At 41.5% G+C, this 27,752-nt stretch overlaps 1 protein-coding gene across 1 annotated transcript in view; it reads right to left on the bottom strand.

Annotated features, from left to right (window-relative positions):
* necab1 (N-terminal EF-hand calcium binding protein 1) overlaps window positions 1–27,752 on the bottom strand; it is a 36,149-nt gene that overhangs the window by 689 nt on the left and 7,708 nt on the right. Inside the window, exons 4-12 of the mRNA XM_035431238.1 lie at window positions 21,657–21,682; window positions 21,411–21,508; window positions 12,076–12,212; window positions 7,583–7,704; window positions 6,255–6,331; window positions 4,913–4,966; window positions 2,628–2,740; window positions 1,080–1,157; window positions 685–776 (exon numbers count right to left, since the gene is read on the bottom strand). Coding sequence (XP_035287129.1) covers window positions 685–776; window positions 1,080–1,157; window positions 2,628–2,740; window positions 4,913–4,966; window positions 6,255–6,331; window positions 7,583–7,704; window positions 12,076–12,212; window positions 21,411–21,508; window positions 21,657–21,682 — 797 coding nt within the window. The remainder of the gene's footprint in view (window positions 1–684; window positions 777–1,079; window positions 1,158–2,627; window positions 2,741–4,912; window positions 4,967–6,254; window positions 6,332–7,582; window positions 7,705–12,075; window positions 12,213–21,410; window positions 21,509–21,656; window positions 21,683–27,752) is intronic.

A 27,752-nucleotide genomic window follows, 5' to 3' on the forward strand; every position in this document is an offset into this window, starting at 1 on the left:
ACATTGGCAGGCACAGATATCCAAGGTCAGGAAGCACGACATTATTCAAAGCAACCTGCCATATTGTAAGACAGCCGCAATCAAAAGTTCTGAAAGATCACAAGCCATTATGAAATCATTATCGTGGGATGATTATTCTCAGAAGTATTTATACAGATGCTACTTCTACAGTACATTCATTTTGAAATCAATCCTCTTTGAAATCAAAGTTAATAGCTTGATACTTCTTGATACTTCCGTTAGAGTGCCAGGGGGCTATTTTTAAATGTGCACTGCTGTGAAAAAGTGCTTTGCACTCTGATGCAATAGAAAACTAAGCTTTGTATTCAATTATGAAAAATTCACATAAAATCAAATTATACACTTTGGTTTCATTGTGCATCTATTTAGAAAATGTATAATGTCTAGGTTTCCATAGCAGTGTATAATGTAATAAATAGACTGCAAAACATACATTTAAAATTAATTGAGTTGTAGGGGTATTCACAATGGAATAGGTTTTCACAACTCAATTAAACATAAGAAAAAATAGTTTCACTCCAAAGTTAAAGACCAGTAAATGCTTGAATAGAGTAAGCTTCCCTGGTTGAAGACCATTGGTTTTCTCAAACCATCTGAGTAGACTGAACTTTAACAGTGTGGGTTCCCCTTGATTCAGATATGGACTTGAGTGTCATACTGTACCTGGAACCAGCATTGTGGTCATGATCTCTGGTGTCTCCAGAAAATCAACATTGCCTCTCTGGAAGGTTTTGCTGTAGTTTGTCTGAAGATGACTGCAAAGACAAACCAGACACCAAAAAAGATTCTATTCATGTTCTGCTTTATTATTTATGCTTCCTGGTAATACAAGACAGATACAGTATGTATATATATATATATATATATATATACACACACACACACAAACACACACACATAGGCGGGTGACAAATTAAAGGAAAAACTTGAATAAATGAGTAGATAACGAATGCAGATTCATAAGTGGTATTAAAATGTATTTGAAATCTATCACTTATTCTGATCATAACTGATGCAAGCAGTTGTCATGAGTAGGTGTAATTGGCAAACATACGTACTTCTTCCATACATTGCTGTGCTCCCAGAACTCATACAGCATGAAGCGGGATTCGTTGGAGAGCTTCTGGACAGCAACACTGCCAAAGGAAAAGCAATTTGTTACGTTTTTTATTAACAACACATAAACTGGCTAGGGGGCAGGGGGGGGGGGGCGGTGTTTAAGCCAACTGCTATCTAGTTTCCTGAATATATAACAACTATAGAAATAAGCAATATTTTTTTATTTATTCAAGAAATGGAACAATGGAACATATGACATGTAAGAATAAAATAGTTAAGTGTCCGTTGCTTATTTGAATGTAAGGACACAACCGCACAGTAACTAGAATTAAATACTTCACTCAGTGTAAAGCATTTTTTAATCAATGTAAAGACCTTTCCTTTAAAATGAACCAGTTCTGCAGAAGCACAAATTCTCAGAATAAAATCCTTATTAGCAGGAAATTCTAATGCTTCAACATACTACACTCATTCATGGAAAACAAAATGAATTTCCAAAAGCCATTTGAGCAAAAGAAAAAGGATTATTAAGATTATGCAAACACATTTTTAGAATGCCAGACAGGACTTCAGCGAGCCCACACTGCAGGGACCCCAGGCCTGAGCAAACGTGCGTGTCTGAGATTGGGGTCAGTGCAGACAGGGCAGTACGCTTCTCTGGTGCCACTGTGCACAACGCGTTCAGTCAGGAAAAAGGCGGGCACTGTGGAGCTGAATGGCCTGTTCTTGTCATTATGTAATGTTATGCTACGTTATGTAACACTCCAAACACACTGCTTTGCAGATTCCCACAGCGGAAGGGGAGAGTTTAACAAGAGACTATTATCAAGATATGATATTACCCAAGAAACCGTAGTAAAACATTCTTCAAACTAATGGCAGAAACATCACAGCTTATTTTTTCACCCTTAGCTCTCAGGACGTGTCACTTTCATCTCTCCAACTGGAGTTTGTGCCTGTGGTGTATCTCAAGGTGTCAAAGCTAATTTGTTAGTCATATTCTGCTAATATTATATCTTCTTGTACCCCATAAAAGTAAAACAGATTTTACAACAAAAATTTGAACGGATTCTTTACACTGCATGCTTTCTGTGCTCACTTCATCGCAAGATTATAATTAAAATGTCCTTCATTTTTTAGTTCAAGATCTAGGCACAGTCTAAAAAATATTACACAAACTTTTTAATGAAGTGCCAAGGCCAACACTATAAACCCTGTACACAGACTCACACCTTGTCAAAAGAAATCTACCCAATGAACAGGAGCGGTTTCCTCCCTAGGCAGAACAGGAAGGAACTCTGGGGCACTAAACACCAGAACAGACAAGGTCAACGGTGCAAATAATGAAAGCCCATCACATGCTACACAGTCTGCCTTCGCCAGGCCCTTTTGTGCGGCTGCAGCTCGCGTTCAGAAAGGCACACGGGAGCTGAGCTGAGGAGGCGCGCTCCCACACGGGAGCTGAGGAGGCGCGCTCCCACGCGGGAGCTGAGGAGGCGCGCTCCCACACGGGAGCTGAGGAGGCGCGCTCCCGTGTGTGAACTCACTGCAGGCAGCCGGTCTGGGTGCTGGAGCACTCGATGTACTGGCGGAGCGCCAGGCGGAACTCCTCCAGCTCCTCCTCCAGCACGGAGAGCTGCCGCTGCACTATCAGGATGTGCTGCGCGGGAACAGGCAAACAAAGCACAGGGCAAACGGGCTTCGGGTCAGGCTGGGGATTCACACACAGCGCCTCAGAGCAGGAGCGCTGACCTCGGATCAGTTCCGCCCCGTAAGCCCATGATGGAAAATGCCAGCATTTCGTCAGGGGGAAAACCGATCAGAGATCGCTCTTGCTTTGAGACGAGCAAACCGAGCACGCGAGCACAGGCGCTTCCTCCACTCTAAAAGTCTAAAACCCCAGTCGTTTAAACAGGGCTGTACGAGCTGTCAGTCTGTGTAAGCGGTGACATAACGATAGTTGATACATATCACAGCGCGACACCGAGCACAGTGACAGAGATGCCCGAGTGTCAAAGCATGGGAAGTGAAAGCTCTGTCCCCAGGGACACCACTGACCTCTCCACAAGCTAGCGCACATGTGATGTAAGCGTGATGTAAGCGCTCAAAGTAGCTCTGTCATGTGATCCCGATAAAATCGTGATTTGCGACTGCAAAGCAGTTTTTTCGGCTTTGCTGAAACCGCAGTGCAATTTGTCCTCTATACTGAGTAAAGAACTGACAGGTTTTATTAATTAATTACAGTAGCCGTCATATATGATAATTCTGCATCAGTAATAAATTAAATTATTTATTTAGGCTTGTCAGTTTATTGCCTCTGTGCTAGTGCGCTGGAGTATTCATAATGAACCATAATGACATGTCAATCAGGCTCACCTTGCCCTGCTTATTTGTGGTGAGCTGCTGTTACAGTAACAGTGCGTTTCTGATGAAGCGATCGCGTCTGTGCGTCGTTGCTCAGCTGTAGAGTTTATGAAGAGCTGTCATTCACTTGATGATGGGTTCGTGATGCAGCGACTGGCGCTTGCGATAAGCCATTTGTTACGGTGAGTTTGCGATGCAGCGTCTGCGATAATGAGTTTCTCACTCCGCGCTGTCCTGACTGTCAATCAAAGGCAATCTCTGCCTTTCATTTGTTTCTTCAACCATGAAATAAAGTAATATATTACTGGGCTTGTTAAAGTATGCCTGCCTTTTCTCTTTCTTGCTCTCCATCCCTTCTCTCCCACCCGCAAAACGCATGTCTATTACTAATGATATCATTCCCTTTTTTTTAAGAAAAAGCCAGACATTGTTCATTATTCTTGCTCTGATACATTATGCTCTCATACAAAATTACATGGACTTGAGGTTTGAATACTAGCCTTCTAGAATCTTCGCAACAAGTGACAATTTATAACCCTTAATGACAGTCCTTCATATGTCCTGGAGTTCTTTGCAGGCTGACAGGACTAGCTGAAGAAACTAGACAGCCATTTCTGTGGCCAGTGTACTACAGCAGAATGGACAGGACACTGAGCTACCATAGAATGAACAGTGAGCTACATAAGCTCTGTAAAAACAACCAGTCACATGACTTTGCTGGGAGAAGTCATCTCCAGGTCTTTTGACTGTCATCCCCGTATTAGGAGTCCATATGTTCTTTGACACAGACCCCCTAATTCACCACAGCTGTCATAAAATTCAATATAGATATAATGAACATACAGTCATCATTTGGTGACTCCTCCCTGTATTAGTCCAGCCATTTTGTGTCCTCCTAACTCTCCTGTCTTTGTACACAATTTATCTTCTATTCTCTGCATCCTTTTCTTCAGCTTCTTCAGTTATCATTCATCATTCATCCTCATTTGACACACAATCACACAGTAAAATGTTCAGTGTAAAATCAACTCCGATATCAACTCTGAGTATTTTTAATTGCAATAGTAGTAATCAGCTGATTTAACACCAGTAATTTTTTCTGTGTACAGTAGGACATTGATGTCTTTTAAATGAAGACATCTACTCAATATATGAAGATCAGGAGATAAAACTGATAAAATTTCTGCGTTTATTTATCCTCCTGAGACTCAGCAGAAATTAAAATTAACGAACTGTCTTGGATGACAAAAAAAAAATGAAATCATTTTATTTTTATTGAATGTTCCTAGTAGTGTGAATTTCAACGTAGCAAAATATATGGCTCTTGAGATGAAGACCAGATACTTTTGTCCCTTACAGGGGACAAAAATAAATTGCAGTCTTAGGAGGTTATAGCATTCTCCACTGTGGTTAATTATAAACTGAGCTAGGGTGAATACTGTAGTAAATATTTGTCTGGAATAGTTACCGCTTTTGTGGTGCCCTCCAAGACCTCTTCTTCAACAGGTTCAATTCGAAGCTCCTGTGAAAATTTAGGATTCAGGTCATGACAAATGAATGGCTCGGAAATATACAGCAATGTATGCTTTCAGACCCATCAGTAGGAAGAACAGGACACTCTATGCGCCTTGTATACCTATGTATCTGAGAGACAGAAAGTGGGAAAGAGAGACAGAGAGTGAAAGAGAGAAAGAGTGAGTTAGAGAGAGAGAGACAGAGAGAGGGGTGGGTAGGATAACTGGCAAGAAATTGGCAACTAGCATAACTTTTACAATGTCTTCTGCCCACACACTGGTCTACAACTCAAGTAGTTCGGGCAACTGAAGAAAAACTGCATTTTCTTTTCTTTCCCCGCTGTATTTGAAACAACTAATGGAGTTTCCCCCAATGGTCAATTACAGCAATCATTACCCAGCGAGAGTGTGAGATGGAGGAGGGGGGAGAAACAGAGAGAGAGGGATAGAGATGGGTAGGGTAACTGGCAGGGAAAAGGAAATCTAGTACACATTTAAAAATCTGCTCTGCCCAGACACTGGTCTGCAATCACAAGTAGACTGGACAACTCAACAAATCAAAATATTTAATTTAAAATTTGATTACACATGCACTACATGAAAAAAGGTATCTGGACACCCCTTAGTCTGGGGCTGTTTTTCATGGTTTGGGCTAAGCCCCTTAGTTCCAGTGAAGGCAAATTTTAATGCTACAGCATAAAATCACATTCTAGATGATTCTGCACTTCTACAAGTTTGGGGAAGGCACTTTCCTGTTTCAGCATGACAATGCCCCCGGGCACACAGCGAGGTCCATATATAAATAGTTTTGTCGAGAACAGTGTGGAAGAACTTGACAGGCCTCCATAGAGCCCGGACCTCAGCCCCATCCAAAGCATTTGGGATCAGTTGGAAAGCCAACTGCAAGCCAGGCCTCATAGCCCAATCAGTGCCCAACCTCACTAATGCTCTTCTGTCTAAATGGAAGCAAATCCCTGCAGCAATGCTTCAAAATATAGTATAAAGCCTTCCCAGAACAGCAGAGGTTGCTTTTGCAGCAGAGGTTGGACCAATTCCATATTAATGCCCATAATTTTGGATGAGATGTTGGATGTCAGGTGTCCACATACATTTGGCCATGTGCTGTAAATTTGATTAAATATGTAATCAATGCACTGGACCACACAGTTAATTCAACCTCCACTGTTAATTCATCTCTAAATATTTCACTATGCATCAGTCACTCATTAATATAATTTAAAATAAATATGGATATAATCCCTTTAAATTTAAAAAAAACTATATAGGTCTGTGTACCTTCTTTTCTAAGCGGTCAATCAGTTTCTGGAGTCTGTTGATCTGGGTCATCCATTGATTGTCTTCGTCATAAAGACCTGGCAAAATAAATATGTCAGAGGAAAAAAAAACATCTGCCTCATTTATGCCAGATGAGGACTGAGTCATTTTTGGTTCCAATAGCACAGTGGTTCTCAAACTCGGTCCTGGGGGACCCCTGTGTATGCTGGTTTTCATTCCAACCCCATCAGCAATCCCAGAATTTTAACAAGCTGTTAATTTTTCTTAATTAGGTGATTTTCATGTTTTAGAGCTGGGGTTCCAGAAAGGGCCAGTGTGGGTGCACACACCTGATTCTACTAATCAATCACTAGAGTCATTGCTAAGCCCCTTGATTAGTAGAATCAGGATCAGGTGTGTGCACCCACACTGGCCCTTTCTGGATAAAACTGGGGACCCCAGCTCTAAAACACGAAAAGCACCTAATTAAGAAAAATTAACAGCTTGTTAAAATTCTGGGATAGCTGTTGAGGTTGGAATGAGAACCAGCATACACAGGGGTACCCCAGGACCGAGTTTGAGAACCACTGCAATAGCACACCCCAAACACACTGCTGCTTGTCTTCTGTTTCAGTGAGATTGAATATGTGTGAACCAATCAGAGAAGCAAGATGTATTTGATATAAGGGCCATACGACACTGACGTTCTGCTGACCCTGTTTTTCCTTCTCAAACATTTTCAGAAACCAAACACCCAGGTCTAGACATTAAAGTGTAATGAGAACATTACAGACTCTTCTGTAAAACTAAAAATGGCTGCTGGGACTGCCTCCAGTGTAATTATAGCGTGGTCGAGGAGACAGGTAAAGTTACAGCAGCAGCGTGACTGGGTGAAATATTTTATAGGTCCTACCTAAAAATATATCAACAAAAGAACTGCACATCCATGTTAATGAAAAACCGTTCAGGGGAGGCAGTGCAACTTAATGGCTGAGGAACTGGGCCTGCAAGGCCAACGTAGGTTCAGTTGCCAAGTGGAGCACTGCCATTGTACCCCTGAGCAAGGCACTTAACTTGAATTGCTTCGGTATACGCAATGTGTAAATATATTTATATATGGATTGTATCGAACGATTAAGAATCTAAGTTTGCATAAGGGCATTTTATAAATGCCCCTGAAGTGCACAAAAATATATTCAGGGAAAGGAAAAAAGAGGTATGTGTAGCATATACATGGCAAGGAGAGGCAGTCTACAGGCTCTGCTGTATTATAGATACTGTATTTTCCGGGGCCTAAGCAGAGAACTGGCCCTTTTGAGGCAGGCAGGGAAGCCGAAGGACCAGCCGACCTGAATTGGTGAGGCTGAGGAGCGGGTTGTTAGGAGACAGGCTGTTATTCCTCTGAAGCCTCCGATTCGACCGCCTTCCAGGCCACTGAACCGGCAGCACCTCAGGCTTCACCGGCCCTTGTCTGCAAGTGAAATACAGCAGGCGGCTAGACATGCGTAAATTACACCCCTTATTTCTTCCAGCCCGTATACCGCCCCCCCCCCCCCCCCCCCCCCCGACCCCCGCCACTCCCCACACACATACAGCCATCAGAGAAATGAAAGGGCTTTGCATGCTGTACCCTACGGCTGCTCCAATTTAAGCTGGAGGAATGACTCACCAGGAAAGAAAAAGGCAGGAGTGCGGTGCTAAGTACATTCTTACGGAAAAATGAGGTAGTACTTTGAGCTGGGTCTCTTTTTTGGTATATATAAAGACGAGAAAAAAAAGATGTGAGTGCTGATATGGGTGGATATTCAATCACTGAAAATATGAGCACAAAAATAACTGCTCGGTATGGTATCTGAGGCCTAACAGCTCATTGCAAAAGTAGCTCATTTTTCACGTATTTAATAGGTCCTTTTGATGGATTCCTGTTCGGGTCTGCAATATCACAATTTTAAGAGAGACGCCTTCAGATTGAGGATGCCTTTAGGTTGTCTTTTAAGTTGTTTTCTCAAATATTTCTCACTTTTACAGAACATCACTTCGATACTACTTCAGAGAGTGTGAGAACATCTGCTTCAGGATTCAGAAAACAACACAAGTTCCGTTGCTTGGCAAGTGCTATACATAGTCACAGCCTCCAGAAAAGAGTGTGATCTTTCAAATACACCAACAACTGTTGTCATTTTATAGGCATCATATTGGATCCCCTTAGGGTTTGCAGCCTTCTTTCGAAGTGAGGTGATAACTACAGCCGATATTCAGCACTGCACAACAAGCAACTACAGGTCAACTTGCGGTCCATTACAGGCGGAAATCTCCAGTGACATTTCCCCATGGCAAGCACCCTCTGTCACAGGCACTCATATTAACTAATGTTATTATTTTAAAAAATTTAAATAATAAATTGATTTACTTTCAAGTGCGCAAAAGGTTTACATAGTGCTCAGCCTGAGTAGTACTTTTCTTTACATTTAATATGGCCATATTGTATAATGAAATGGCACCAATAGCTGATATATGTACGTTGGCAATATCCCCCTCAGCACTATACAGATTAGATTGTTCATGAGTTTCTTGTGTAATCCTGTCTCACTGGCATAAATCCAAAACCGGACTGAGCTATTTAATAAAAAAAGAATTCCGCAGTGGCTTCTTAACATAGACTTCTTAACATAAAAGGAATCTGGCTCAGCCTCACGCCAGGCTCATTCTCTACCTGTGTGGTGTATGCTCCCCCTTCTATCAGTGGTGTAAACCTCAGGCTTCACCACCATAGGATTCCATACGATTTCTACTCTTCAGGCAATGGTTCCTTATTTAATTTGGCTGCAATATGATCCAAAATGATCTGATATCATTTGAAACAATCAATATATTTGATCCAGCAAACACAGCACTATTACATAGTACGCATGCAATCAAAATAAGGTGTCGTTAAGATCTTGCACTCTCTGCAAAATCTTATCGACATCACGTGTATCGGAAGGAAAGACAGAACTTGTACGAGCGATGATGAGCTTCAGTCGGAAACGTTAACAGTAATGTTGGCCGTGTTGGCAGAGACCGCCACAAGATTATGGACATTTAAATGAATATTTTGCTATGATTTTGAAACGGCTGGATCATATTGTTGCCCTTTGAACTGATATGTCGATCTGGATCGATGTGTCGCTATACTCCTACTTTCTATTTTGTGGTCTTTGGGTGGTCTCATAACAAAGTAAAACCCAGTGGAGGTGTTTGGTTGGGCATACCATGTGCTAATTGTTAAGCCCTGCAGGGGTCAATGATTTGGCGTTTACACGGCATGTTCTGTCTGAATATTTTCCCTGGGGTCCATTATCAAAAAAGGCGATATTTCTGAAAACATTTCTAATATACTCTTAATTCTCAGAATGACAGTTTGTAGGTCTATTCACACGTTTTAAAAGAGTTTGCTTTAAGGTGAGGAGCTTGCATTTCATTAAACAATGCTCTTCCATTAAGGAGTCCAGGGGCATGAGTCTTAATCCGGAAGGGTGAGTTGTGTTCCGCGTATCGCATCATGAATGTAAAATGTCACTATAGGGCATGCTTCGCCATGGATACCGGAAACACGCAGCTTCAGAAAGAGCCCGGCTAAACACATCAGACAGAACAGAGGATGGATTCCACCGTTTCAGTCTGTTCTGGGCTCAACTTTAGACCCATCGGATGCAGAGCATATACCAAGAGTGGACCACGAGACTGAAAAAATGAGCACTACTGTTTTGTGTTGTTTTGCCCAAAATTGCCTCTTTTTTTCAAAACATACATCTGAGATGGAATTGCACAATATTTCTCCCGTAGACCTTCCAATTTGCAGTTGGTCACTTTTAATACCATCAGAAAGGCAGAAACCTAAAACCTAACCTAAAAATGAAAACAAATTTTTTTTAAAATATTATATTTTGTGGTATAAATATACACTTTATTAATATTATTATTATTGAATGTAAAGCACTGATCATTTGTTGAATTCATATAACTTCAATGTGTCTAAATGATTTTTAACAAATACATTCTGTGGAAGAACAAGCTGCAGTTGGTTCATTGTCCAGATTCTCCAGACAACATCTGTTATGTAATGAACACAGTATGAATGATACACTAGTACAAACACAATGAGAGTCCTGAAGGTCCTGATATAGACTGGCCACCATGACTATGTCTTAAAAACTTTGGGCAATGAATTTAACAGGGTATTACATGGGCATGCAAACAATAGCTTTCAATGAACAATAGTTTTTTAGTGAAAGCATAACTCAAATAACACATTGTATTGTGCTGACACCGCAAAAAATGCAACACTGGCATAAATCCATGACTGTAAGTTGAGAGGCATGGTGCATCAGGATTGTGACATATTTTAAAAAGCGTTCTGATCCCAGAGAGAGCTGGAATGAAAGCTTTGGGGGCTGACCCCTGAGGGGAGCCCATAAACAAGCTGCAGAGCTCAAATGACTTGTGAAAGTGGGAAAACGAGTCATTTAAAGTGCTTTACGGTTGAGAAGTCAGACGCGCTCACATCGCTGCTCTCTGGACCTTACAGGATGACTTCAGACAAGTCCCAAAGCACAGGCTCTCCCTTTTTTCATTACTCATGTTGCTGTTTCATACATTCTTTGTAAATTTATGCTTCATGCAGATGCACACAAATCTGTTGTTGCGTCAAATACCATACCCCTATTTATGCCATTTTATATGCTAAATTTGACAACCAATTCTAGATACTGCACGTACAGCATATTCGATACTTAATGAATACGGCTGTAGATAGTGAACACTTTATGCAGTCTGGGATTTGCCGCCCACAAAAAAAATAAATTGCGCGAGCTTCATTCATGGTGGAAAATAACGATGAGGGCTGCGGGCCTCAGCTGTGCCAGATGGCCAGGCAGCCCACAGGCACTGCGAGCCAATTCGTCCGCTCCTTGCCCTGAAACGCGATCCTCCAGGCGCCAGAAGAAACGCCCGTTCCTCAGCCGCAGCCGCCGATGCTAATTTCCAGACCCGGGAACAGGCGCCGCGTGGTACGGCGCCCCGCGCGCTCGCGTCTCATCCTGCGCCCGGTGAGTCACAGCTAACGTTGGCGGCTCGGCCGCCGTCGCGGAAGAGAGGGCCCGCATCAACCCGCGGGAACGGCGCCCACTGTAACAGCTTGTTTTCCCGCGAGGGGATTCGGAAATTCAGATGCTCGGCATCAGGATTCGCGAGTGGGCGAAGTAAACAGCTACGGTTGACTCATTACACGCGGAGCGGCGGTGGGGACGTTCGGTAATTACACATTTTCTAAATGCTCATTAGCGAATAATGCGCGCGTATCGCGGACCTCCTCGTGTGTGCGCACCACGTGCGCGCCCGCTTCCCGAAACGAGTGTTGGCGGCTGATGCTAATGCCATATTTAGCGGCTAGAAAGCACAGCCAGTTCCCTCGAGGCTATGTGCTTCGCCTCGCTTACTCCATGTCATTTGCTAACTGTATAAAAACAGAGATACACCTCGTATGGCAGTCCCTAATCGGGTCTTCAGTGTCACGTACAGGCTTAATCCTGAGCCATTAAGCGATTAGATGCAGCCATTTTGATCGGCAGGGTTGCACAGGCACATCGCAATGAAATGAAAGGCACGTGGAGCAGCCCTTGGAGGCAGCACATTTGATTGACAGATAAATGATGGGCCTTTCTATAACCTGAGTCAACAGTCTGTTATTGTGGGCACACACAAAAAACTGGCCTCTATCCCATATGGCCCCCAAGCTCGTGTACATTCATCAATCGCTAAAGTAAGCAGCATTCTTGTACTTGCGTAACTACGGGTCACTTGCCTGTCCTGGCGGGTCTGCTCAGCAGTGGTCTCTATAGCACAGTCCAGAGAACTCTGGAGGGACTGAAGCTGATTGGTCGTCTCCTTCAGCAGGAAGCGAGTCACAAACTGCTCAAGATGGGTCGACTCCTCGTAATCCTGTGGAGGAGACATTGGCATAGCGCAGCATTAACAGACACCATCTTGCAACGGATGTTGAGGTTTCTGTCGCTCAGAAGCCACAGGCTACATCAACAAAAAACATTGCTCCAACAACCTCTTTATATTAATTCACAAAATCACAAGATCACAAAAAGTACATAAAATCAAATTAAATATATCCCCTAAACAGCTACCTACAGTACTTCCCTCCCACCCCAGGTTCAACACCCTTGAATGAAATCACATAGTATCAATAGAGCATACATAGAGCAACTAAACTTACTTTAGATTATCAATAGTGAATAATGTGAAAAATGTGGGGGGAAAAAAACATTTCACCATAAATTTTTTTATTTTTTTCGAGAAGGGATGAATATAACATCCAGGCAATTTGAGAAACCACCACCTTGAATTTTATCCACTTTGTTAAGGCTTTATACCTTTTAATAAGAATTTCTGAGAAAACAGTCATAACATCCAGAGGACACAAATAATATTTGCATCCCTTATGAAAGCCACTGTAACTTCACAGAAGGACACACAAGATTCGATTCCATGCCGTTACAGAGGACAGAAGTGTAGCATTAGCAAACTCACCTGCTGACTTTCCTTATAGCACATATGTCATTATATGGTATATACTCTTAATAAGGCCTCTGCTGACAGAGCCAGTAGAATCCAGTGTAGATATTATTAAAGAATGTCAAAAAAAACAATGAAGAAGATGACAGCATTACCAAGCTACTTGCTGCATATTTGTGCATGGACAAAAAATTACTTTTGTACAGATTTCTCACCTTTATTAAGTATATCATTCTTGTTTTACTGCACTCCCCAAGCAAAGATCAAGCCATGCATTTGTTATCGGCAGCTTTTCCTGCAGTCATTATTTCTCAATGCACAGGCGTGGAGCATCCAATTATATCCTAAAGTGTCGAGGAGTATACGAAGGAAGTGTCGAGGAATACGGCACTCATGCCTAAAACTGTCACAGGCGATGACCATCATTAGAACTATGCAAATCCACCACCTCACAGAATGAATTCAGAGTAAAAGTGCACTGAATAATTTCCAGTAAATCCATGTGAGAGCTGCACCTAGTGATTAATTCCTTTTTAGCACAATGGAGATGGGCCAGTTTTGAGTAGAGGCTGTTATTCATGTGTTTTTTTAAATACAAATATCTTTTGTTTGTTTTTTTTTCAAAAGGGATTTGAAATAAATTTCAGAATGGATGTGAATACATAAAAAAAGATTAAAGGAGGTCACATGTGTTTGATGAGTTATAACTCATGACCCTCCAGATCAAATAGGCATGTTGTCAAGCAACAATCATAACGTCCTGAGGCACACCAGAATCAGATTGGCATTCACATTCATGCAACCACACCACCCAGGCAATACAGTCCATACCCATCGAACCCTATATGCAACGAGCAGGTGAGTAAATGTATACAGAATCGAAACCTCATCTTTCCTGGCAGGAGTAGGGAATCAAGATCTGGATTAAACCAAACCTTTCACCACACAGACATTAATCTTTCAGTGTCTCACCAGCGAGTCTCTTCAAGCAACAGATCAGTGGCAGAGAGAACTTCTGACTAAGACCTATGGGAAACCTATAGAAGACCTATGGGAGACCTATGGAGACCTAAGGGCATGTGTGTTGTGAAGAAAGGAGAAAGGACCTCAGAATGCTGGAAGCAAAGGACCCCAGTATGCTGGAAGCAAGGACTCCAGTATGCTGGAAGCAAGGACCCCAGTATGCTGGAAGCAAGGACCCCAGTATGCTGGTGAGACGTGGTCTGAGGCACTGAGCATGCTCCACACACTCCAGCAGCATCCGCCGCTCCCACACACACACACAAAACGCCATGACCACGACACGGAACAGTCCGCACCGCGATTCCCCCGGCTGTGGGGTTATGGCACATGATCAGCGTCTGATTCCTTTTAGCGCACACTGAAAATCATTTAGAAAAAATATTACCCTCAGAACTGAATACCCCACCCCCCACCCCTCCCTCACCTTCCCACTCCCCAACAACCATTTTACAATCTTCCGGTTCCCTGGATTTTACACAGCGCATGTCTGGGTCACTGAAAAGGCGACATTTTAAACAACAAACTGAAAAGAAAAATAGTCTGAGTCTGACGGAAAAAGTATGTACACTGGTTAACAGTTTTCTTTATTATCCTGAATTTGTATGTTTGGGTTATTGCTTTCATTTGCTATTCTAATCTCATCCCATCTCCCTTTTGCAAAGTGCTCTTATTATTCTGCTTTTATCATTCTATTTGCACTTTTCAGACTGATGTCTTTTTTATCTCTTTGTTTTATGGATTTTATGCAAAACATTTTCCCATGCAGCCACACATCCACAACCCCTTACTCCCTAAAACACCCCCCACCCCCACCACCACCCACAAATCAGCTATCCACCACCAACTGACACCTCCTACCTCCCAGTCCCTCCTCTTCAGGGGGAACATTTTTCAAATAAAGTTAACCAATATAAGATATAATGGTAAAAAGTAAATGAGAGAACAAAAAAGAAAAAAGAAGGACTCTTAAGAAGCAACAAGCACTGTGCCGTTGATACAAATGCTCTTAGCTGTGTCAGCAGACCACGTCGAGGAGTATTGGATTCTGTTTAATTTAAGATACCGCATTAAGTCTTTTATCAAATGGTAAAGAAAGGGTGACGCAGCTCTCCTCCAGTTCAATAGCACTCGGCAACAGACCAACGATAAGGCAATAGCCAGAGAGTGCTTTTTTTATTATTCTGCAGTATGCTTCACAAAACCGAACTACGCAGCTCATACTGTAGCATCAGCAATAGAAAAACTTGCTCCAGTTGGGAAAATCCCAAAAAAAAATTTCAAATAGTTTTGAGCTGAATGTAGACAAGGAGCTACCTTGTTCCAATACCAGTTGTGAAATACATATACATATTTTTAATATACATAGAACAGGGTGGTGATAAAACAGTTTACTGTGCAAACTTTCTCTAGTCTGAAATGCACTACTCAGCAAAATGTCCAGTGTTAATTCAACTCTAAAAGATTACATATGAGTCCAACAGGGACCTGTAAGAGTTGATTTAACACTGTACATTTCATAGTGCAGTCATCGTGTTAGTGACTTGTTTCAGAAGCAATTTCGGCATTACTTTCGCATTTGCGGTGTTTGGGTTGTTCACCCCACTCCTGGGATGAGGGCTTTGGAGAATTTCATTTACTCCACGTCGCTCTATCCAAAATGGGTGCCACGTAAGCCATTTATTTTTGAAGTACATGTAAGTCAGGTCACTTCACACAGGGCTTCCATCCACAGCTCTGAATTACTGGTTACCCAATATTTCACATATCAAGAGGCCTCTTGTAGGTGCCACCTAAATTTCACATTCACTTAAAATACGGTTCATTTGATTGTTATAACATTTATGATTACTGTAGGTGAGTATTTGAAGTATCCTTTCACATAGATTGAATAAATATTTTATAAGAATGTTACCTATTTCTGCACATAAAACTCTTTTCATCATTTCTCTTCACTGAATTCATCCCAGCCTCAAAAAATGATAAAATATGCAGATTTTCTGTTCCCTGCATTGATTTCATGCAATCTGTCAGTTGAATGAACGAATAAATGAATTTATTTGACAATTTAAAAATGAGATTTCATAAGACTGCCTAGCAGACAGTAAACCTTTCAAAACTGTTGAGGATAGAAACACAAGAAAGCCAGCAGGCTTATTTCCATTGTGGTCCTCTAACATTCAAACATAGACATGACAAAACATCCATTACACTACAGTTAATGCAATACAAACAGATGTGACCGAACAATACATTCACCACAGGACAGACAGCATACTGGCAGATTGGCAGATTATATTATAAAAACAATGATGGTTACACAATATTTAACAGCCATCTTATTAGCTTAAAATTATTCTCTAATGCACATTATTTCAGTTCAAAGGGAAGTCTATTCCACTGAACCACAGCCACAGTGAACCACAGTGAAATGCACTTTTGTACGTCGCTTTGGATAAAAGCGTCTGCCAAATAAATGTAATGTATGTAATGTTATACAAAAAGGTATTTTTCCCCATTAGGCTCTTGAATGTACAGGAGACAAAATCAGTGGGATTGCCCCCGGCTCCATAATTACAGATGTCTCTGATGCGAGTAAAATAATTTACCAAATAGCTTGGTACGGAGTTATTTACAATTTTGTATGTAAGCCTCATAGTAATCTCCATGGCCCTTTTGTCTACTGTAAGCCATTTAAGTTCCTTAAAATGAGAATCAACTAGATTAAGTACAAGGATGGAGCTTTAAAATAACTCTGATCAATTTACTTCGTGCTGTTTGAAATTTATGTTTGATGTGCTGAGGTAGACCATAATACCACGAGCAAGCAGCATAATCAAATTGGCTTTGTATCAAAGCTCCTACTCACATTTGTAGTGTTGCGTTATCCAAAAATGAAGCTTTTTTGAGAAAGAAATTTAGTCTTCTAGTTTATTTTAGTAATGGCTTTTAAAGTCATACTTTCCCCAAAAAGGTGATTGTCTAAGACACATCCCAGATAATTGACAGATGTTTTAGCAACAATCTGAGAGTCCCCCACTTTGATACTGAATCCTGGTGATTTCCCAAGCTTCATTTTGGAACCAGATAATATGATTTCCGTTTTTCCGACATCACGATTCCATCTAACTACATTTTGCAATTCCACACTTAGCGCTTTTTCGACAGCTTTAGTTATGGTCATAATTAAAACAATGGCTGCCAAGCTCCATTAGCAAAGTCAAGAGCTTTCAGTTCCTGTCGAGCTAAAACATGAATTGCTTAATATTAAACATAATTTACGAAGTAGGGACGCATCTATGGACACCCAGGCTTTTATGCATACACGTGTATGGGCCCTTAAAAGTCACCGTCACACAGGCCCACGGCCAACAAACCCCAAACAGCAGCTCTGATTACGCACCTCCCAATAGCACCTCATCTCTCACAATTTCTATTATGAATAATTCAAGTACACTACGTCTGATGAAACAAACTCCAATTTAACTGATTGATAGTCTTCAGAGCTTTACATTTCCAAGCTAACAGCAGCTGAAGGTTAATGCATTTTGACACAAACATGTGAGCTGGGAATCAATCCAAAATGGTGTCATATGAATTCAAAATGAATAGTGATAGTAACCATAGTGTCCTGGACAGCTTCCTCAACTGGCTTTCCACAGGTGGCCACTCTCTCCCCTTAAAGATAACTAATTAATAATCTTGAATTGGTATATGGGTCTATGTCATTATTGTACAAATGTAAAAAGCACAAAGCACACTCACTATAAATCTGTAAAAAATAAAAATAAAAAGAACTCAAGAAATATGTAAGAAAGGTTAAAAATATGTCTGTGTGCCAAATTAATGATATCAAAATGACAGTTACAATTATGTTACCCGTAGAAAACGTATAGCAGGATTATACTTGAATGTTTATGATGCTATAAATGGTTGTTGTGTACGTAATGACATTCCTGTAGCACCACTAAATGTGTTCAGTGTTCCAGTTCAAAATTTCCATTCAGTAGCTTGAAGCTGTCCATGAAATATATCACTGCGTGAGGTTTTACGGTCGTTGTCAGCTGGAAAAATGTTTCCTTACGAATAATTAATAAAGACCCATCAAGGCAGGGCTGAACATTTTTTCTTAGGGTACTTTCACTGTCAGATCATTATTCGTGTGCTTGTTTAAATGTCACAATTCACTGCACCAGTGCAGATCACTGTCGTCATCACTTGATGTCGGCAGCATTTAACTTAAAATGGAGGACAAGAGTAGTGACGGCATTCTGTGGTGAGACAAGTCGATTATTCAATAGATATTTGGGGAGATGCTTCCATTCAAGCTGTACTCGAGGGAACGTATCGCAATGTTTTTTGTTGTTAGCGCACGCATACGGGTTCTTTCAGGACAGAGGTCCGTTCACACTCACGTCAGATATGCGTCACTCACAATCACAAACACGAATGCGGACAGTCAATGCAAAAAGATCGGATCCGAGCAAACAATCTGAATTGAGCGTTAAGGCCTGTAATGTGAACTTAAAAATATCTGAACGATCCGCAAATTGGCTGTTCTCAGGGCCTTCATGTGTGACCAGTGGCCAGGCAGGCACACATGGCTGAACCGCTCCTCTGCAATCACACTCCCGCTCACGCGGCGCAGAAAATGCCGGGGGCGGAAAAATCATTCTTATTTTCGCAGCGCTCTCATAAATCCAAAAGTCCCGGGCCTCAGAAATCAGCGGCAGCGCACGCTCTCAGCACGGAGCAAAAGTCCGCGCGGTTTTCAGTCTCGCACCTTACTGTGTCGCTCTGCAATTCTGAAGATTCGGTCAGGTCGGGCTACACTTTCGTGGAAAAAACGCCGTGCCCAGACTATCTATATCATTTTCACCAACCACTGTAATCAGTCCGCCAGACAGACATATTATGCACATTGGGTGTGTAATTAAATTCCTGGAGAGCCGTGCGGCCTGTATTTCATCTGAAGGACTTAGGTTACGAATTAAAAATTAATTTAAATTATTATCTGTGTTAGCGGGTCTATCCCTTCCCCTTGTACATTGGATATATCTGGGAAATCATTAGTGCTGGGACAAAGAGGATTCATGAACCCCCAAACGGGAGGTAGTTATTATGTGTTTTTAATGATTCACTCACTCGATCCAGACCCACTGCTTGAGTAGCTATTTTGGGGTTCAAATTCAAATCTCTCCTGTTGCTGGGAATTATTTAGTAGGCCGTAGCCACTGGAGGCAGGAGCTGTGCACCCCAGGTTAATCCACAATATACGGGGTAAGACACTCTGTGTAGCCAATACAGGCTATATTTGTAGTTGCATAGAGTCTACCAGTGTCTGAAATTCTGTAGGAGTACTACCCCAATCTTCCAAAAGAAACTCCATGAACTCACACTTAGCTGAGGAAGTGGAAACATTGTCTGGATCGTCATTCCAGGGTATTCTTTAAACTTTTGCTTGGGTTCAGATCAGGTGACTGAGAAACCCATGAAAATTTGATAACTTCAATGCCTTTACTCCTCAAGCCACTGGGCAGCCTCACAGTTTGCGGACGTGCACCTGAAGAAAAGTTGCCTGAGTGCCTAATCGACTACAGCACAATAAAGGTGATGAAATGATAACAGAAAATAGGAAAAGATTACTCTTGACTTGACCATTCAGCCTAAATACGACTGAACTGCAAGACAGCAAGCGCCTCATCGCTGATTGCCCATGCAGAGCGAGCCTAACATATGCAAATCCACCCAATGGCAATCATATTTCATTGTAAATTCCTTGGCAATGCTTAAGAGAGCTGTTACGGTAACATAGTCTCTCGAATTCTCCCAATGTGTCTCCATCTTTGACATGTTCCCAATGCTGTAACGTAAATATGTCAATTCCACTGGATGAGATTGATCCTTTACTTCAAGGTCCAGGAAACTGAAACCTGGGAATTATTTGCCGATGTACTTTTTTGCAATCGGCTCAGAAATATTTTTAGATGAAAACTGTAGAAAAGCCTGTGCCGAAATGGGCTTGCTTTCCCCCTTCTCTGGATGCAGAGAAAGCAATATGCCTTCTTTTTTCCCAAAAATTAAGAGACCCTCAAGAAACGGGTTTGTTTAGGAGTCCACAGGCACTGAAATATTGCAACAACCCTTACAGTTAGTATTTGCAGAGTCCACTTTCATCGAGAACAGATGACTGGTGGATTGGTAAATAGGCCTACCATTATCTAGCTAGCTAATTTAATAGCTTTCAAACTTAGACATGCAGAATCAAAGCCTTTCTTAGTTAAGGTGTTCAGACTGCTGTAGAGTCTAATGTACAGTAGTTCAGTGATAACCTCATTACACATTGAATGATCTTCAGGTTTAACTCTACAATGTTAAAGCTTATGTTGCTGTCTTTCGTTATGTCTAGTACTGCAATGTTACTGCAAGGGACAATCTTCTCTAACCGGCTCTAATCTAGCAACTAGAAATAGTTTACATATGATGTGTCTTACGGATATGAATGTTAATGAGCAAAGGACACACGCCAACCCTGTCCTTGTCTGCCAAACAGATCACGATAATCTAATAGTGTTTATTCCAAATCAATGGTTATAACTGGGTTAAAAACTTTAAGTAAATATTAAGAAGATAATCAATTTCACTTCTGGGGAATATAATCACAATTTGAATCCAGTTTCCTGGACCAGTAAAAATTTCCTAGGGAAAAAAACTGAGAACACAATAGGTTGTCCGACAGAAAAAGTCAAGTTAATTGGCATTTAAGGCATCACCTCAAGCTTCTCCCATAAGGAGAAGGAAAACCATCAAATCTGGCTGAAAGGTCACTGGACACATGAAGCTTGCTATCAGACAGACTCCACCCAGCAATAAAACAAAGATTGTTTCTCCCTACTGCTGAACCCTCCCCCATTGCACATACACACACTCTCTCTCAGATTGTTTCTCCATACTGCTGAACCCTCCCGCATTGCACATACACACTCTCTCTCTCTCACTCTCTCTCTCTCTGTATGCGAGAGTGGCATTTTAATATGACTGTCTGCAAATTGCACATCTCACGCGTACACTGGGGACAAGGGAACGGCAGAGGGAGATTAGGAAATACTGCCACCAGACTGAGGGTGGGATCGGAATACCAATATCTCATATCTCAAATCTCATCCACATCCTACAAACACGACAGTGACCACAGGAGAGCTCGCCTTTAATGGTGTCGCGCCTCACAGATCTGTGCTCTCAATCCCGCGCCACACAGCTAACTACCTGTACATCCGAATCCCACCTCTTCCCACAGAGCACATCTAATGGACATCGATCAATGACAGCGCTAATGTACTGTTCCACTAACGCTAGGCTAAGCTATAACAAAGCTAAATCAGACAGGCCATTAGACATGTGCATACGCAATGCGGCTTACTCAGTTACGTGCTCAAAGTTGATTATTATGCTCCAGGATCTAAAGCCGTATTATATCTTCACGGTAATGGAGGCAACATGCAAAAATTTTGTCCCACTCTCAAAGCTCAGATAAATGAACAGTTTTAACATATTTTAACATAACAAGCGACAGCTGCGTGAGCAGAGATATACCCTTTTGGTTTTGTCCATGGCCTTCAGTATTGAGGTGTTCAGGTCCTCCAAGGCTGCAAGGACATTTTCATATTCACCAAGGTGCTGAGAGAAGTACTCTTTAAAAAGAAGAGGGAAAGCAATGTTTTGTTAGAGAAAGGACAGTTTGCAGACTTAAGATAAAGGATGTAGTCTCAGATTTAGGCAGAAAATCTGTAATGTTATAGAAAATATAGGACAACAACCAAGAAGGAAATGTTGACTTACCACACAATTCGTCAGTGTCCACATTACTGTAAAAAAAACATCAAAAAAAGGTTAGATTTAAAAATAGAGCATGCATCTAATACCCTTTGGAATTATTTAGATTTCCCATGCTGCAGTACAGTTCAGACAGCACAACACCAAACAAAGTTCGGAAACGCACTGACGAAGTAAACGCTGTATTTGATATCAACCAGATCTGACAACGCATGATTTTTAGCTGCGGCTTCAGGGCATGGGGTCCGCAGAATGGACTGCAGGGAGGCCGTCCGGAACGAGCAGGCACTCGAACCCACTGACTGACAGGCCAAGTGTTGACAAGGAAACGTACAGATCTTCGTTTGTGGTGAACTCAGAGGCAAGCGGGCCGCACGCCGCCCTTCCCGCGAGAGAGGAGGACGGTCTCCGTGCGCGTCCGCGTACGTCCACTTGCACGCGCGTGTGCTTCCCAGGCCCGACAATCTCCATCTGCGACAGGCTTTCATTACGAATACCCAGCTGACCGAGCTCCTCATTTAGGGCCTTCACATGAGAGGAGCGACGGGCTTTGAGGACGGCGACGTCATTCAGCTCCGCATCTCACATCTGCGGAGGAATTTGCTTCAGGGGAGACAGCAAAGCTGCCTTTAATCCTCCGATCAACATTGGCGAGAAGAGAAATCCACCCAGTCTGACAGCCGGCAATATTCTCCTCAGCCGCTCCATCTCCAGAGCACCTGCCGCCCCGGCCTGCTCCGCTGACATTTTAAACACATGTTCTGATGCAAGGAGCAAACCCCGGAGTGTTCGCTCCTTGTATTTATCGAGCGTCGCATCGCTAATAGTGTCTTTTCAGGTTATATCCTGCAAAAACAAGTTACCTCAGTGGGTAGCAGGATATCGCATTACTGTTGCGATAATGAATGTACAATTTTTTTCAGACACCCGAGGCAGTGGTTGTCATGAATAATACAACGATAAATCAAACGTGTTATTAAAAAAAACATTCTCTACTTTCGGATAAAAATGAATTATTAACATCTGATAGGTGTGTGTGGTTGTGGTGTGTGTGTGTGTGTGTGTGTGTGTGTGCGTATGTCCTCTGGGCAAAAAGTGTCAAAAGCAAGACACCTAACTCTCAATTGCTCCCAACAAACTGGTCGGCACCTTGCATGGCTGCCTTTCACCGCTGGTGTGTGTGAGTGTGTGAACGGTTCAATGAGAGCTATTCATTGTAAAGCCGTTTCTATAGCTTCTGAAAGTGCTATATAAATGCAGTCATTGTATCATGTGTTTCTGTACATGCAGTTTATGTGAGTGTAATAATTTCTAAGCAAAAAAGCATTGATTAATACTAGTTCACAACTATGCCTCCAAACTTGGACTTGTAGAATTTCCAGTCCTCACTAATTGACATGCAAATTCCACTGTCTGTGCATGCAGATTGCACTGGCTTCATTTCAGTTTGGATAAAGGCCAAACAGGCTTGAAAAGAACTTCTGGTCATTCCCACAGGCACCCTGCTCCTCACTTCTTCACAAATGTCATAGCACACATTTAATCAAGGCACAATCTTCACGGAAGCTACATAATTAAAGGTGGGTTAGGAAAAATGGCACTGAAGCTTGGAATTCTCAAATGATACTGTGTCCATATTTATTTCCTGCTGAGACTTGAGTCTGTAAAAAGACAGCACAGAAATTTTTTTTATTGATTGTGATGTTTGGTTTCACAGTCTCCTTCAAGAACCTTACAGTTTCAATGTATATTTTTTACAAGCTTTATATAAAAAATTAAATAGAAATACCTAGTCAGGTGCAATTAATCATGTGCACTTAGCTTGACACACAGAATAACAATCACCACTCTAAAGTTATAAAATAGGACATATGTGCAATCACGTTGCTCTTTTCAAAACACAGATCCCCACATTAGATCCCTGTTCAGAACACTCAAATGACAATAAACTTCCACAGTGAACAGCACATAAAAATCCATAATACAGTCTGCACCCATTCTTTTTCAGGTTTAAGACCGATTCCATCTCCTCAAGGCAGCTCAGTGTCTGACCCTTTCTTGTTAATACCAGAAACAGACTGTTGCCAAACAACACTGATTGAGATACCTTTCCTACAAGAGGTGGAGTTAATTGCGTCAATAAGAGTGGTGTTTATGAGCCATGGCTGCGTGGATCTCCACAGCGGAGCTCAATATTGCAATTTCAGGAACACAGTCACTCCGGGATGATTCTCCCAGCAGCAAAGACAAATTCAACAAAGGACAGACAACAAAGAAAAACACCACCCAGCGCTAACAAATTAAGGCCCTGTCAATTGCATGTTTTTGTAAAATCATTTAAGACGTGTAAAAATAAATGTAATGGAGAGATGTTTCTGATGACGTGTCTAGATGTGCTCAAGTTGATGACTGAACACAAGCCTTTTTTTGGGGGAAGAGATTTTGGTACCTCTTCACAAACTCTCTGTCTTTCAAGCCACATCTTTCAAGTGTGTACAAAAAACCTTTTTCATGAGCCAATCTTTCATCCATCTTTCATTGTCCATCTGCTGTCCAGAGACTGGGTTTCACTTTCATTTCTGAGTTCAGAGAAAATGCTCCTTCGACATATAGGCCTCTCCTGCAGGTCGTACAGTATTAAAAAGATGAGAAGCTATTATTAGATTTCCGAGCCACATGAAACACACGAGAACATCAGCACATACTACAAAGGGCCCAGAGTATCTGCTTGGGAAACCTGCTGCCATGGAAACCGGGATGACTTGAGTGACTTCGTATCATCGGCCTACACTTAAGTAAGATATTCGCCGAAATGTGCAGCACATGGTAAGTGCGTGCTTAGGATTCCCCAGTGTGCATCAAGACATCTTTGAAGCGTGACATTCTTTTACACTGAGCTCAAAGTTTTTCTTGATTTGGCTCTGTATGTCACTATTTTAGATTTGTAATCGAACAATTCACATTTAGTTAAAGTGCACATCCTCTGCTTTTTTAAATGGTATTTTTATACACTTTGGTCTCACCATGTAGAAATGAGACCACTTTTTTAGTCCCCCCATTTCAGGGCACCATAACGTTTGGGACATATTAATGTTATGTAAATTAACTTGGTCATGTTTAGTACTTTGTCACATATCCTTTGCATGCAATGACTGTTTGTCTGTGACCCATAGACATCACCAGGTGCTGAGCATCTTCCCTGGGGACAGCTGTACAGCAGGAATCTTCAGCTCCTGCTCGTTTTGGGGGCTAGTTGCCTTAAGTTTTCTCTTAAGCATAAAAAACACATGTTCAATTGGATTCAGTTTAGGTGAATGACTTGGCCAGTCAGAACTTTCCATTTTGAGGCCCTGAAAAACTCCTTTGTTGCTTTAGCAGGATGTTTGGGATCAGAGTCTTGTTGTAGAATGAAGTGCTGCCCAATGAGGCCTTTGGTTTAACATGGGCAGATAAGATGCTCCTGTACACTTCAGAATTCATTCTGCTGCTATCAGCAGTTACATCATCAATGAAAACAAAAGAGCCAGTACCTGTGGCAGCCATACATGCCCAAATCATAACACCCCCATCACCATGTTTCACAGATGACAGTGGATCTTGGGCAGTTCCTTTTGGCCTCCACACTTTGCTCTTGTCATCACTCTGATACAAGTGAATATTTGTCTCGTTTGTCCACAATACCTTTTTCCCGAACTCCGCAGGGTCTTTTTGGTACTTTTTAGCCGACCGTAGCCAGACCATCCTGTTTTTGCAGCTAACTAGTGGTTTGCACCTTGCAGTGCAGCCTCCGTTCATGAAGTCTTCTGCAGACAGTCACTGACACATCCACGTCTGCGTCCTGAAGAGTGTTTTCTTCACGTCTGCCCCCTGAAGAGTGTCGGACAGGTGTTTGAGGGTTTTTCTTCATTATGGTGAGAATTCTTCAGTCATCAACTGTAGAGACTTCCTTGGCCTACCAGGCCCTTTGCGATAAAGTGAATTCACCAGTACTCTCTCTCTCTTCTTAATGATATTCCCATTTTATTGTCCAATGTTTCTCAGCCTCATAATGGCTTCCTTGAGCCATTGGCACAATTCTCATCTTTCTATTTATAAACACCAATAACAGACAAAAGAAATCAAAAGGCTAGAATCAAGACTAAATACAGAAACCTCTCTTACACAAGCACTAAGGAAGCAATTTAACACAACTGACTCATCAAAAACACCTATGAAGCCATCTATGCCAAATATTATTGTGTCCTGAAATAGGGGGACTATGTATAAAATGTACTTTATTTTCTACATAGTGAAACCAAACCAAAATGTAAAAAATGCCCTGTAATAAAAGCTGAGAACCTGTACAACCATAATTGTTAAACTACAAACCTAAAAAATTTGGGGTAGAGAGCCAAATGAAGAAAAATACATGTTTGTCCCAAATATTATGGAGCTCACTGAATATCAAACTTCAGTAGCTTAAGTGTTCAAGACAAGCAAGAAAGAAAAAAAAACATTTGTTTGTCCCTTTTCTTCATCAGTGCCAGTTTACATCAGTGAAATTGCTATTTTAAGTTTTTATATTTCTGCAAGCAATATTGCCACCTTCAATTTATGTTAAATTCCTATTTGTAAGGGAGGGAGTGAAGTTCCTAATTACACCCTTTCACAGAAATACAGAGATTTTTTTTTTTTGTTTTGTCCCACATGCTATTATGCTCTCGTAATATATAAAACTCCTCAAAATAATAACACTTGTCCGGTATATTTTAAGCATTTTTCAGTGCTAGGCAGGGACCCTTCTCCTCCTACGCACTACCAATTTCCATTTCAGCCATCTTGGCAGGTAATAAAGACAGGCTCTACTGTTTATAGTAGTCCACCAGGCATCTCTTACTGGGGCTACTTCACGAACTGAATAACCATTTGAACTTTAGCAGAAGAATCAATCACTTTCTTTTCTTTGATCATCTCCGAGTTAAAATGGAAATCCTCTGATCTTGGAAGACATAAACTATTTATGAGCTCCCATACACTGTGGCAGTACTGTAGTGCTCAGTAGGTAACGTAAGTCTCCTGTAGGTCTTTCTTTGATACGTGGCCTAATTTCTGAAATAAAATTATCAGCGATGTATTCCCTCCCACAATTGATGGTATGGTATTGAGGTCGAAGATATCGACACTGATTTTGCTGTAAATGATTTTAATATTCACGATGATCCTGACAATGTTATGGTGCTGATGATGTAGATGTGAACGTTTTAACAAACGACAATTGATGTTTATAACGAAATTGATAAAAATTATGACAGGGATGTTTATGATGTTTATGATGATATTAATGAAGACGTTGATGATGGCGAAGGTATTTATGAATATATTAATTCATTAAGATGATGAGGATGATGGTGGTGGTGATGATGATGGTGATGCTGTTCATGATGATATCAATTCGGTGAGGATGAGGGTGATGACACTGCTGCAGATGAAGACAATGATTGAATAAAAAGAGGACAGACAAGGAGGAGACTGCTGGAATGCCGCACACTCCCCTGTCGGCTGTGTGGGCCGCATGTCCTCGTTTGTACCTTTCCCAGTGTTCTAAGGTGAAAGCTCGCCGTGGACCTGACTCATTCAGAGCAGAGCCTGTTGTCATGACATTATTTCTATGACTGGGCGATAATTTGTGAAGCAGCTCAATGCAAAGTCCATCAGCCATGAAACCAAACAGCTCAAGCCTGCAGTGCAAACAAGAAAAACCCATTCCAGCTCTACAGAGAATGATCAAATGGTTAGAGATAATTAAAAATTCTACACTATAAAACCATCTTTGTTTTGAAATTCTTCAGATTTATTCAAAATGGTTTCCATACAAACCCAATTCATACTTATTTATATATAATGTACAAATATGAATTAATAATGTTCCATGCAATAACCTGGCTAAGAGCAAAATACATCAGCAAAGACAAATAACCTCCTACCACACAGTTTCCCCATCACTATAGTAGTCCATTCATTTCTACATGGACAGTGAGGAAATACTGCCATCCAGCCCACCTCAACTTACTGCTGAATAACATGAATATTGTGGAAGGTCACATATCCTACAATGAACCAAAT

This window comes from Anguilla anguilla, chromosome 8 (genome assembly GCF_013347855.1).
Source record: "Anguilla anguilla isolate fAngAng1 chromosome 8, fAngAng1.pri, whole genome shotgun sequence".
Lineage (NCBI taxonomy): Eukaryota > Metazoa > Chordata > Actinopteri > Anguilliformes > Anguillidae > Anguilla > Anguilla anguilla.